Raw genomic sequence first — 13437 nt, 5'->3', positions numbered from 1 at the left:
AACATTTGGTCATGAGGAGAGGCCAAAATCCCTGCTGAGAGGGGCAGAAGTCTCATTGACAGTTACAGGAATTGTCTGATCACAGCGATTGCCTCAAAAGGTGCAACAAAATATTAAGGGAACCGTCATTTCTGTCCAGGCCGTGTCATGAGGTTTATTTTTTTTAAAATTCTGTTGAAGTGAAAAGCAAAGTCTGACTTAGATTTGTTCATTTTCATAGAATTTTTTATTCATTGTTACTTTTGTCAGATTCCGGTTATTTCTGTGACCATTGTGGGGTTTTCGTTCATTAAACGAGGGGACCGATCATTTTGTCATGTGTGTACAGATGTTTTTAAATGTATTTTTTATTTTCTAAAAGAAGTAGAGCATAACTTTATACATTTAGTATTGCCTTTGTAGAAAATCAGAATTATTTGGGGGAATCACAGTAGAATTGATGTAACTTTGGCCGACTCTATATTGTCTTACTATGGCCATGCCAGTATTCTCCTTCTTAGAGCTGCCTTGACCTCTTTGTTTTTCAGGCTATATATAAGTGGATTGAGAATGGGCACGGCGGCCGTGTTAAACAAAGATGAAAACTTGCTTGAGTCTAAGTTGACTCCTGAGGAAGGTCTCAAATACTGAAAGACAAGAGTAGAGTAGAGCAGGACGACTACAGTCAGGTGGGAGAGACAAGTGTAGAAAGCCTTATGTCTGTCGACGTTAGAACGCATTCTGATAACAGTTCTGATAATGAAAACATAAGACAAGAAGGTCAGAACGAATGGCGTGAAAGCGGCCACCAGAATCCCTACAATGAGGATGTAAAGCTCCAGTATGAAGGTATCACTACAGGACAGCTTCTTCAGAGGGACAACGTCACAGAAGAAGTGGTTGACTCGGTTGGACCTATAACAAGTTATTTTCAAAAGCTGCATGAAAATTGGAAACGTTTCTATAAAACTCCAAGCCCAACAAGCCACCACCATGAGAGCGCAAACCTTCAGGTTCATTATCATATGGTAATGTAAGGGGTTACATATGGCAACATAGCGATCGTAACTCATGGCTGCCAAGATAAGCAACTCATTACACAGCAAAGACAGAAAGATGAATATCTGGACCAAACAAGAAACCACCGGGACTGAGTTATCTCCAGTCATGAACGTTAGGAGGACTTTATGGAGGGTGATTGTGGAGCAAAAGAGGTCTATGATGGACAGATTGCTCAACAAGAAGTACATGGGAGTGTGGAGCTGGTGAACCAAGCAGACGAGAAGGAAGATGGTCATGTTACCTCCAAGAGTGACGAGATAGATGACGAGGACGAGAAGGAAGATGGGAATGTGTAATGATGGAAGCTCCGAGATCCCTGATAAGTTGAAGTAGGTGGTCATACTAAAGTTATCCTGATTCATAAGTCTTATGTCTAAAACCAAATGTTAGACCAAATGGATAGAAGCAGACGGATTGTATTTGTATATTCTTGTGAAGTAGAAAGGTCTGAATCAGGAGACCGAATATATAGAATTGGACTCTCAAAATGAACCTTCGACTAGAAGAACTCAAACATTGTATTTCATGCCTGGGCTCAGTTGTATCAGCGACATATATCATGAAGTTCTCCAACCGGTTTCCAGCATAGAACTCCAATATCTTGTGTAATTTCACAAATCCAGAAGACTGAGGGCAAAGATGAATGAGGTCAAAATCTGGTAACGGCCATGAGCCATTCATGTTGGGATTTCAGTGGACACATAGACAATAGCTAATGTCAGGCTGTATCTTATATATTCTCAGCATCTCTTGGTCTTGTTTGGTCTCTGCTGCTAAAATTCCCAAGATATTTCTTTAATTTTATAAAAATAATTTCTTATCCTGGCTCATCTCCCTTAGGTACGGAATACAACGGAGAATCATCGACAAGAAACCGAATCTAAAGTAGTCTTGTTTATATTGTAATAAAATGATATTCTTTATACATTGTATTCTGGGATCTCATCTCATGTCTGGGTTATTCGGGGGACATATTTCTTCAGGTCTGGGGTGTGTTTTTCGATTTTTTTTGCATGCCATGGCAGTTTCATCCAACAGGTTATTACAGTCCTATGAAAAAGTTTGTGCCCCCCTATTAATCTTAATCATTTCAGTCATGACCTATCTAATAACTGATGGACACAGTGTTATGGTCAGCAGGGTTTATAAAAAAAAATAAAACAAACTAAACCCTACGGAGCCCTCTGGGCCACTGACTGCTAACCAACCTGGTGTGAACACAGGCTAACAGTTCCTGTCACTGCAGCTAAAGCAAAGGACCAGGTTTGCTCTGTTAACAATTCACAGAGTCCTGTGCAGTCAGAGCAGCTGCACAAATAAACAAACTGGCTAGCCTGAACTCCAGGACTAGCCAGAGACCAAGTAAACCCTGTGTGTGGTAGTTCCACCCAACCACCCAGGCAACTACTGCCAAGCCCACTCCCAGTCACCCTGTCTGAGAAGTATTGCTAGCTGCCCCTACTGAGTTCTACCACACACACAAGGCAGCATGCTGCCAGACTAACAGTGGCATTGCTATCTCAGGGGCAATTTACTAGCTAGGGCAATTCTTGTTTACAGGCTGGAACGCACACACGCACGCACACCATTTCAGGTTTTGGAAGGTGATCATAGAGCGCCGGGCGTCCAGACCAGCCCCCTTATATAGGCAATGGGCGGTCACCAGCAAATAGCCCAGCTGCCCAATCCGAGCGTCCATAGGTTGACACACATGTCGATCAACCAGTCGACCACGCTCGGCTGCTGCAAGGCAGATTAACCCCTGCAACCCTGGATTGTGCAGAGGAACACACAGCAATGCCCAGATCATGGCCGCAGTCTCTGCACAATCCTAACACACAGTAATATTTCAGGATTGAAATGAGGTTTATTGTACTAACAGAAAATGTACAATATGCATTACACCAAAATGTGACCGGTGTAAAAGTATGGGCACCTCAACAGGAAAGTGCCAGTAATATTTAGTAGCTCCTCCTTTTGCCTCTAGTCGCTTCCTGTTGCTGTTAATCAGTTCCTGGATCCTGGATGAAGGTATTTTGGACCATTCCTCTTTACAATTCGCATTCAGTTCAGATTGATGGTGGCCGAGCATGGACAGCCCGCTTCCAATCATCCCACAGATGTTCAATGATATTCAGGTCTGGGGACTGGGATGGCCATTCCAGAACATCCTCATTGTTCCTCTGCACGAATGCCTGAGTCGATTTGGAGCGGTGTTTTGGATCATTGTCTTGCTGAAATCTCCATCCCCGGCGTAACTTCAACTTCGTCACTGATTCTTCAACATTATTCTCAAGAATCTGCTGATACTGAGTGGAATCCATGCGACCCTCAACTTTAACAAGATTCCCGGTGCCGGCATTGGCCACACAGCCCCAAAGCATGATGGAACCTCCACCAAATCTTACAGGGGGTAGCAAAAGTTTTTCTTGGAATGCTGTTTTTTTGGACGCCATGCATAACGCCTTTTTGTATGACCAAACAACTCAATCTTTGTTTCATCAGTCCACAGGACCTTCTTCCACAATGAAGCTGGCTTGTCCAAATGTGCTTTTTCATACCTCAGGCAACTCTATTTGTGGCGTACGTGCAGAAACGGCTTCTTTCTCATCACTCTCCCATACAGCTTCTCCTTGTGCAAAGTGCGCTGTATAGTTGACCGATGCACAGTGACACCATCTGCAGCAAGATGATGCTGCAGCTCTTTGGAGGTGGTCTGTGGATTGTCCTTGACTCTTCTCACCATTCTTCTTCTCTGCCTTTCTGATATTTTTCTTGGCCTGCCACTTCTGGGCTTAACAAGAACTGTCCCTGTGGTCTTCCATTTCCTTACTATGTTCCTCACAGTGGAAACTGACAGGTTAAATCTCTGAGACAACTTTTTGTCTCCTTCCCCTGAACGACTATGTGGAACAAGCTTTGTTTTCAGATCATTTGAGAGTTGTTTTGAGTAGCCCATGATGCCACTCTTCAGAGGAGATTCAAATAGGAGAACAACTTGCAATTGGCCACCTTAAATCCCTTTTCTCATGATTGGATACATCTGGCTATGAAGTTCAAAGCTCACTGAGGTTACAAAACCAATTTTATGCTCCAGTAACTCAGTAACAAGTAGTTAGGAGTATTCAAATCAATAAAATGATAAGGGGACCAAAATTTTTGCACCGGTCACATTTTGGTGTAATCCATATTGCACATTTTCTGTTACTACAATAAACCTCATTTCAATCCTGAAATATTACTGTGTCCATCAGTTATTAGATATATAAAACTGAAATGGCTGCTGCAAACACCAAAATATTTAGAACTAAAAATGATTAAGATTAATAGGGGTGCCCAAACTTTTTCATAGGACTGTACAATTATAAGATTGTGTGTCTGCGACTACAATAGAAGCGAACTGTGTAAGAAACTGTGTAACACCAAGGACACCCCAAATTCCATCAGGCTGGTAACATATATAACGGTTCACAAATATTCTGTATGAACAATATCCTCTCGTATTATATATTCAGCTTCTATGCAGACTTATGTGTTTCCATGGTTGCCAGCTACAAACCCTTTGACTTACGTCACTTTCCCGACAAGTAAAAAGAAGCGAAGATGGAGGAGAATAAGCAGACACCAGGATGAGACTGCGCCATATGTATCTCAGGTCTGTAGGGCTACTGTGGGCTCTAGATTTATACTGGTGGGAGACGTTTCATGTTTAATTTTTTTTATTACATCAATAATAATGAAAAATAAAAAAAGTTTCTTACATGAAAAGTCAAACTCTGTTTTACTCCTCCCAAATATTGATTTACCGCCATGTCCTAAACATATTGCCTATTTTCTAGAGCAGCTGGGTGCAATTGTCTGGTGATGGTGCAGGCAAATATTCATAAAAAATTATACATACTAGTCAAAAATGGATTATCTAAGGGGCAACACGGTGACTCAGTGGTTAAGCACTGTAGCCTTGCAGCGCTGGAGTCCTGGGTTCGAATCCCACCAGGAACAACATCTGCAAGTTGTTTGTATGTTCTCCCCCTGTTTGCCTGGCTTTCTTCCCATTCTACATAGACATACTGATAGGAAAAAAAAAGTACCTTGTCATCCCTGTATATATATATATATATATATATATATATATATATATATATATATATATATCCCTATATGGGGCTCACAATCTACATAAGAAAAAAAATGGGCTGTCTAGTTTTTAACCCCATAGAGACACAGCCCAAAAGTGACTTAAGGACCAGGCCTCTTTTTTCAAAACTGACATGTGTCACTTTAAATGTCAATAACTTTGAGACGCTTTAACTTACATAAGTGATTCTGAGATTGTTTTTTCGTAACACATTGTACTTCATGTCAGTAGTAAATTTTCGACAATATGTTTTGTCTTTAATTATGAAAAAATAGGAAATTTGGTGAAAATTTTGAAAAAAATTCAGTTTTCAAACTTTGAAATTGCAAGCCTTTCAAATAGAAAGTCATACTACCCAAATTTTTTCATAAATATAATTAACCATGTCTCATATTTATGTGGCAATCAAATTTTAATCACCCTTTCATTTTTTTCAGAAATTATAAGGCTTACAAGTCAAGCAGTAATTTTCAAAATTTTCAAGAAAATTTCCAAAACACATTTTTCAAGGGACTAGTTCAGTTCTGAAGGGAAATTGAAAGGCCTCTCTAATAAAACCCCCCAAAAGTCACCCCATTCTAAAAACTGCACTCCTGAAAGAATCCAAAACAGCAGTTAGAAAGTTTCTTAACCCTTTCAGCATTTCACAGCAATTACAACAAAATGGAGGTCAAATTTACATTTTTCAATTTCTGTCACTAATATATTCATTTATCCCTAGAATTTACACATTTACTAAGGGTTAAAGGAGAAACTGCACCCCACATTTTGTTACACAATTTCTCCCGAATATGATAATACCCCATATGTGCTGGTACCCTAATGTACGGGCACACGGTCGCTCTCAGAGCGGATGGAGCGCTAATTGGATTTTGTAGGCCAGATTTTGCTAGAATACTTTTCAGGCACCATGTCCCATTTGCAGAGCCCCCAAGGTGCCAAAACAGGGGAAACCCCCAAAATGTCACCCCATTTTGGAAACTAGACCCCTCAAGGAATTTATCAAGGGGTATAGTGAGCACTTGGACCCTACAGGTGTTTCACAGATTTTTTTACCGTTGAGATGTGAAAATGAAAAATTACTCTTTTTATAATAAAATGTCACTGTAGCCCCAAATTTTTCATCTTCACAAGGGGTTAAAGGAAAAATTGCTCCCCAAATTTTGTTACACAGTTTCTCCCGAACACGACAATACCACATATGTTCTGTTACCCTAATGTACGGGCACACGGTCGCTCTCAGAGCGGATGGAGCGCTAATTGGATTTTGTAGGCCAGATGTTGCTACAATACTTTTCAGGCACCATGTCCTGTTTGCAGAGCCCCCAAGGTGCCAAAACAGTGGAAACCCCCAAAATGTCACCCCATTTTGGAAACTAGACCCCTCAAGGAATTTACCAAGGGGTATAGTGAGCCCTTTGACCCTACAGGAGTGTAACAGAATTGGCCCAACAAAAGGAAAAGTGACATTTTTTGCTATAAAATGTTGCTTTAACCTCAAATTTTGCATTTCCACAAGGGGTTAAAAGAGAAAATGCACCCCAAAAATTGTCAAGCATTTTCTCCCAACTACAGAAATGCCCCTTATGTGGATGTAAAGTGATGTATGGGCACACTGTAAGGTCCAGAGCTGAAGGATCGCTATTGGGATTTTGGAGGGCAAATTTAGCTGAAATCTGTTTCAGGCACCATGTTGCATTTGGAGAGCCCCTGAAGTGCTAGAACAGTGGAAACCCCCCCAAAATGACCCCATTTTGAAAACTAGACCCCTCAAGGAATTTATAAAGGGGTTTAGTGAGCACTTGGACCCTACAGGTGTTTCACAGATTTTTTTTACCATTGAGATGTGAAAATGAAAAATTACTTTTTTTCCAATAAATTGTCCATTTAGCGCCATATTTTTAATTTTTGCAAGTAGTTAGAGAATTAAAAGCCCCCCCCAGTTTGTTACACAATTTCTCCTGAACATGGCAATACCCCATATGTGGCCATAATCTGCTGTATGGGTAAATGGTGGGGCTCAGAATGGAAAGATGGCTATTTGGCTTTTGAGGGCAGTTTTCAGGTGCCATGTCGCATTTGCTGAGCCCCTAAAGTACCAATACAATGGAAACCCCTCAAAAGTTACCCCATTTTAGAAACTACACCCGTCAAGGAATGAATCAAGGGGTATTATCATTTTGAGCCTAAAAAATGCTTCCCAAAAATTAATGTACAAAATGAAAATTTTAATTTTTAAAGAAATATGTCATTTCGGTGCCCAATACGTTGCACCCACTTTGTATTGTCAGAGACCTGCACTCCTAAAACTATTAAGTGGGCCATCCCGAGGGGCAAAAAATTATATATGTGGGTGTAAACTGCTGCTTGGGCATACAGCAGGGCTCAGAAGGGAAGGAGCACTGAGCTTTTTAGCTTTTGGGGTACAGATTTAGAGGGACTTTCTGGGTGCCATGTTGTTTTTGCAGAGCCCTGGAGATGTCAATGAACTGGAATTCCCCAAGAAGTGACCCCATTTTGTAAGGGCAATTTTAGGGTCTCTGCAAAAGTGTCATGGCATCCAAAAAAAACCCCCAAACCGTCTAAGTCTGTGCTACAAAAACCAAATAACCCTTCTTCCCTTCTGTGTCTGGCTGTGCCCTAATATCAGTTTATTCCCACATATGACATTACGTGCATTATCCTGGGTACACCAGTGTCATACATGTGTCATACATGTGGCATAAACTGCAGTTTGGGCACACAGCAGGGCGCAGAAGGGAAGGAGCGCGATGCGGCTTTTGGAGTACAGATTCAGATGTTTGGTATCTGGACGCAATGTCATGTTTGTAGAGTCTGTAAGGTACCGGAAAAGTGGATTCCACAAAGGAGTGACCCCAGTTTGAAAACTGCACCCCTCAAAGAATTTATCAGGGGGTGTAGTGAGTATTAGTATCCCGGACGTGACTGCACAGCGGATGGCGAAGAGGGAATATATAAGCAGTGCGGAGAACATTGCAAACACCAAATTGCCTACTATGTCCCAGTAGCTCCTATGATTGGGGGAGTCACTCTGGGGGGGTCACTTTGGGGTCACTTCTGGTGTCTTTTCGCTCATAATCTGTAAATCTGGGGTGTCCCCTGATATCCGCTCACACAGCTTATATATTCCCTTCCTGACGCAGCCAGTCGTGGTCTAATAATTTGGCGATTTTGCGGGATTTTGTCTTCACATTGCTAGATGCTATATTTTCTTTATTTTTCTGGTGACGCGGCCATATAAGGGCTTGTTATTTGCGGGATGCGATGTATTTTGTAATGACACCATTTTTGGGTGCCTACAACTTACTGAATACCCAAAATCGGCACTCATGTCCAATGGAAGGTGTTGGAGCAGGGTGTTAGGTGTCAGATACAACTAACACCCGCTCCTAGAACGCCCGCACTGCGCTGCGGGGATTGTTTACATCCATGTGGTACTATTACCACATCGGTCGTGAAGCACTAGACATCCATGTGGTAATAGTACCACATGGGTCGGGAAGGGGCTAAATATGGGCCAAATGCCAGAATGCATCATTACCAAATACTTCCTAATACATATCCTGTTAAAATTCGGTAACATTTAACTGATTCATTTTCAGGTCATTGACCTCAGACTTATGTTTTATTTGCAAGCTCAGTACCCCTCCCTGTGAGCAGTGCAGACAGCATGTGACCTAGGACGAGGGAGTGATTTACCACCGGAGAGTGGAGAAGAGAGGGACACACAGAGAGTGAGAGCAGGCAGATGAATCGTGGGAAATGTAGTTTGTCCATAAATTCACTGCAAGTGATACAAGGAGCAGCAAGTAAAATAAAGCCGAGCAAAGGGTGCACAAGGGAACAATGAACCGGCAAATAATTTTTGGAAGCTGGAGAACCCCTTTAATAAATATATAACATAAATCTACACAACAATACATAAATGTAGAACTTCAATATAAAAATATATGTATACTGTATAAAAAGGATGACAGGAATTACGTATATGGTAGGATGGAAGAAATACATATATATCACCACAATCAGAATAAGGGCGGCTTCACACCTGCGCCCGGTCTCCGCTTTGTGGGTTTCCATCTTCTGCATGAGAAACTGGACAGGAGACGGAAACCCCGGCAGTCAGTGTCCGCCCGTGAGCGTCTTCTGTCTCTCCACGGCGAAACCGTTTTTTTTAAACTGGACACAAAGTCCTGCATGTCCGACTTTGTGTCTGGTTAAAAAAACTGTTTCACCGCGGAGAAGCAGGAGGGCGGACACTGACTGCCGGGGTTTCCGTCTCCTGTTCAGTTCTTCAGGCAGAAGACAGTAACTTAGTTAACTTAACTTAACTTCCAGGCGCAGGTGTGAACCCACCCTAAGCCAATAACGTATTTTACTGCCTAGCACATGACCCAAAAACCCAATAAAATCAACAAATTAGAAGTCCCTCAAAATGGTGCAAACAAAAACTAGATATCTCCTCCCACCATAAGAAGATAAACCAAAAAAACACAACAAAGCTTCATGTCACAAAATTATTTTATGAAAAATACTACAATATAAAAAACCTTTACATCATTGCTATTGTTGGAATTGTAAAAAACTATTTGATCACATTTCTAAATTATAGTTTGATTGGACAAAACCAACATGGCTCCGTCCTGAAGACCAAAAATTGTTTGCAAAATAAAAAAAACCCGGGCATGTAAAAAATTCCTTCCATTGGGCTGAGGCTTTCTGGACTTCAAAAAGTCAACTTCAAAATTCTTGTCTTTAAAGCTGTGGTCACGTCCTTATTCTTCAGACTATAAATCAGGGGGTTTAACATGGGGACAAGGACGGTATTAAAGAGGGAGGAGACCTTATTGGACTCTAAGTCTACTAGAGAAGACGGCCGCAAGTACTGGAAGACGAGCGTAGTGTAAAGGAGTACGACCACTGTCAGGTGCGAGGAGCAGGTGTAGAAGGCTTTGCGTCGGCCGATGTTGGACGGGATCTTCAGTATAATGGAGATAATGAACACATAGGATATAAATGTCAAAATAAAGGGAGGGGCACCGGAAACGAACCCCCCAATCGTGAGCATGCAAAATTCTAAAACGGAGGTGTCGCTGCAGGAAAGCTTAATCACCGGCACCGCGTCACAGAAGAAATGGTTAATAATGTTCGATCTGTAACAAGTTATCTTACAGAATTCTATTAGGGTCGGAAGGTTTTCTACTAAACTCAACACCCAACATACGGTGGCCAAGAGTGTACAGATCCTATGGTTCATGATCAAATAGTAGCGCAAAGGGTTACAAATGGCGACGTATCGGTCGTAACTCATAGCGGTCAGAATGAGCAACTCATTGCAAGTCATGGAGAAAAATATAAAAATCTGAGCCAAACAAACAACCAATCACCGAAACCGACTTATCCCCAGTCATAAACGCTAAGAGGATTTTATGAAGAGTGATCGTGGAACAGGAAATGTCCAAAACAGACAAATTGGCCAAGAAGAAGTACATGGGTGTGTGGAGGTTGGGCTCAGTGGAGATCAACGCCAGAATAAGAAGGTTCCCGAAAACGGTGAAGGAATAGATCAGAAGAACCAGAAGGAAAATGATCAACGTTACTGTAGGATTATCAGAAATCCCCAAAATAATAAAATGGTGCGTCCCAGTGACATTCCCCTGCTCCATAAGGCACGCACAGGTGTCAAAAACGGAACTCAATTTCCATCGCTTTTAATGGTTTTTGTTACAATGTTGCATCAACAACAGATACAAATAAAGATACAAATAATAATAATAATAATAATAATAGTCCATAAAATAAATTCTTCAATCCAAAAATATCAGAATATTATGTATAAATGTGTCACATCTTAAATCTAGAAGACACAAGCGTGAGCGCCGACATTCTCTTCTTCAGGGTGTTTGGTGTCTCGTTCTTTGAAACAGAAGATTAAATAGACGGGATTAGTCCTGGGAGAGATTCTCCCCAGACATGAAGGTCTCCATCAAGGATTTATTATATTAATAATGTCATTGTTTAGATTCAAGGAAACTTTCTTCTCTTATGATGTAGCAATGGCCAAAAAGTTTTGAATGGAGAGTGAAGAAGATGCCAAGAGGAAGAGGGGAAGGGTGAAGGTCAAAGGTAATCTAGAGTGGTCAGTGCCCCTTGGAGACAGTCTGAGGAGACAATGTATCTCCCTGTATTTGTGTTACCAAAAGTTTATGGGCCCTTGTGGGAAAGCTCACCTGGCCCTCCAGCACATCTTCTCCACACCATTGTCAGTCGCATCCCATCTATACATTTTATTAGCATTTACAGCTCCTTTTCGTTTTCTCTTTGGGCCCAGACCACCATCATGACTTAAGGTTCCCGTCATTCCCTTCCCATAATCGTTCTCCCTTTTGTGCCACAGCAATCCAAAGAGAATCACTCCATAAAATGTATCCCCGTGATGGGAGGAAAGGGAGCAACACCTGGGCATTAGACATGATGGGAAAAAATGACTCCCCATCCTGTATTTCTGCAACCTGTCACCTAATATATCATCAATTGGAGGGAAAAAGTCTTTGTTTGGTGGAGTAAGGCCCAAGGCACATCTGCATTTAGGGTTCCGTTTGGGGATTCCACTTGGGGACCCTCAGAATGGAAACTTATACACATTAAAAAGCGGTTACCTTCAGGAAACCCGCAGACCCCATAGACTGTAATGGGGTCCATGTGCTTTCTGCTCAGTTAGCACAGAGAGAAAAGTGCTGCTAGTCTATGGGGTTTCTTCTTTATTGTACACCGCTTTTTAATTCATATAGGTTTCTGTTCAGGGTCCTCAGGCAGATGTGAATAGGGCTTAAGGAAGCTTTCACACTAGCTACATGCTTAGACTAAGAAACAACACATCTTAGTATATTTACGTGCCCGATCTGTATGACATCCATTTTTTTGCAGACTTTTGTGGAAGTTTGCTCACAGGTGGATCCTGTTAGTGTGGTCTGTCTGTGATGTTGCAGATTATTCATTTGAATTGCCAGGCAATCCTTGTATTCAGCTGCATGTCAGGAACTGCCTGGCAATTTACATGAATAGCTGACAGCTCATTGGAGAGAGGAGGTGTTTTAGCATATGGGTAAAGTTTTCATTTATCCTGGACAACCCCTTTAATGTGAACAACCAATGTAGGTTGGAGTCCTTACAGTGGTTCCTTACATTAAGCTTGCCAGTAGATGGGCGCCCTCATACGCCAATGACGATGTCATTACCAGGGGCACATTCATATTGAAAATTTGTTGCCCTATTATATTGTTTGGTAGGCAAATTAATTTCGAGGGTGTTTTGTGATTGACAACTTCATGTCCCATCATATGGTGCAATGGGCATCACCATGCTGGTTGGTTGGCGCATGCGGCGAGGTCATAGTTTATAAGCTTTACCCATGTGGCGACCGCCATTTTGGATCAGGTTGGGTTTATACAATGGCAATTATGTTGTTGGTTCCCTTTAGACGTATTGATGGTTTTGTGATTGGTTATTGGGTGTAGAAATATCAGAACCAATACACTGTTTTGCTACCCCAAGAAGAAGCAGTATAGCATAATACACCTTGGGGTGGGCACCTCCGTGATCTGTATGTGCCTTTCCGAACTGTATTTGTCCCTTGTTCCAAATTACCTCGACCAACCACCAGTACTGGACTTACAAGCGCCCAATAAAATGCTTTATTAAGAGCACAGCGCTCTCAAGCAGTCAAAGGGTTAACACTAAACCTAACGATTATTTTGAGCATAAAAGGATCAAAACTTAAATTTTTTAGAAATTTACTATAAAATTAAAAAATTTACAAAAACTTGCAAATAATAATAAGTGAAAAAACAACAAAAATGCCTAACTCAGACAATTCTTTAAATCTCTACAGCAGATACTAAAAGGTGGCGATCCCACCTCTGACACCAAGAATCTGAATGATTTTTGCATTTTCCATGTCGTATTTTATACCTTTTATTTTGGGTCAAATTTTCAGAACTGCCCAGCAGAGAAGTAAGTGCCTGGTACACCATAGTATTAGGGGATCCTCCGGGGGGGCTCAGGATCTAACACAATAACAACAGAAGAGAAGTCATCCAAATTTGAAGGGTACTGTGGTCTACTTCTTTGGGGTTGTTGGAGGTTGTTGGAGGGTGAGCCTCAGAAGAGCCTTGGAGGAATCTCTGTCTGACACTGGATGAATGGACAGTAAGGTGATAAGGGCCATGGGAAGGTAA

The 13437-nt window shown here is 41.6% G+C and overlaps 1 protein-coding gene and 1 pseudogene across 1 annotated transcript; both read right to left on the bottom strand.

Moving 5' to 3' along the window:
- Positions 1 to 470: 470 nt before the first annotated feature.
- Positions 471 to 1403, bottom strand: LOC142185593 (olfactory receptor 8D1-like). The gene has a single exon (XM_075261019.1). It carries the CDS (start codon positions 1401 to 1403, stop codon positions 471 to 473), a length of 933 nt encoding a protein of 310 aa, XP_075117120.1.
- An 8523-nt stretch (positions 1404 to 9926) lies between these two features.
- Positions 9927 to 10866, bottom strand: LOC142185592 (olfactory receptor 5V1-like; annotated as a pseudogene).
- Positions 10867 to 13437: the final 2571 nt, after the last annotated feature.

The sequence above is a fragment of the Leptodactylus fuscus genome, chromosome 11, assembly GCF_031893055.1.
Source record: "Leptodactylus fuscus isolate aLepFus1 chromosome 11, aLepFus1.hap2, whole genome shotgun sequence".
Classification (NCBI taxonomy): Eukaryota; Metazoa; Chordata; class Amphibia; order Anura; family Leptodactylidae; genus Leptodactylus; species Leptodactylus fuscus.
This window is presented reverse-complemented; position numbering and strand designations above follow the sequence as displayed.

Coding starts and splice junctions, on each gene's coding strand:
- LOC142185593 (XM_075261019.1), bottom strand. CDS start 1,403: ATGAATCAGGATAACTTTAGTATGACCACCTACTTCAACTTATCAGGG.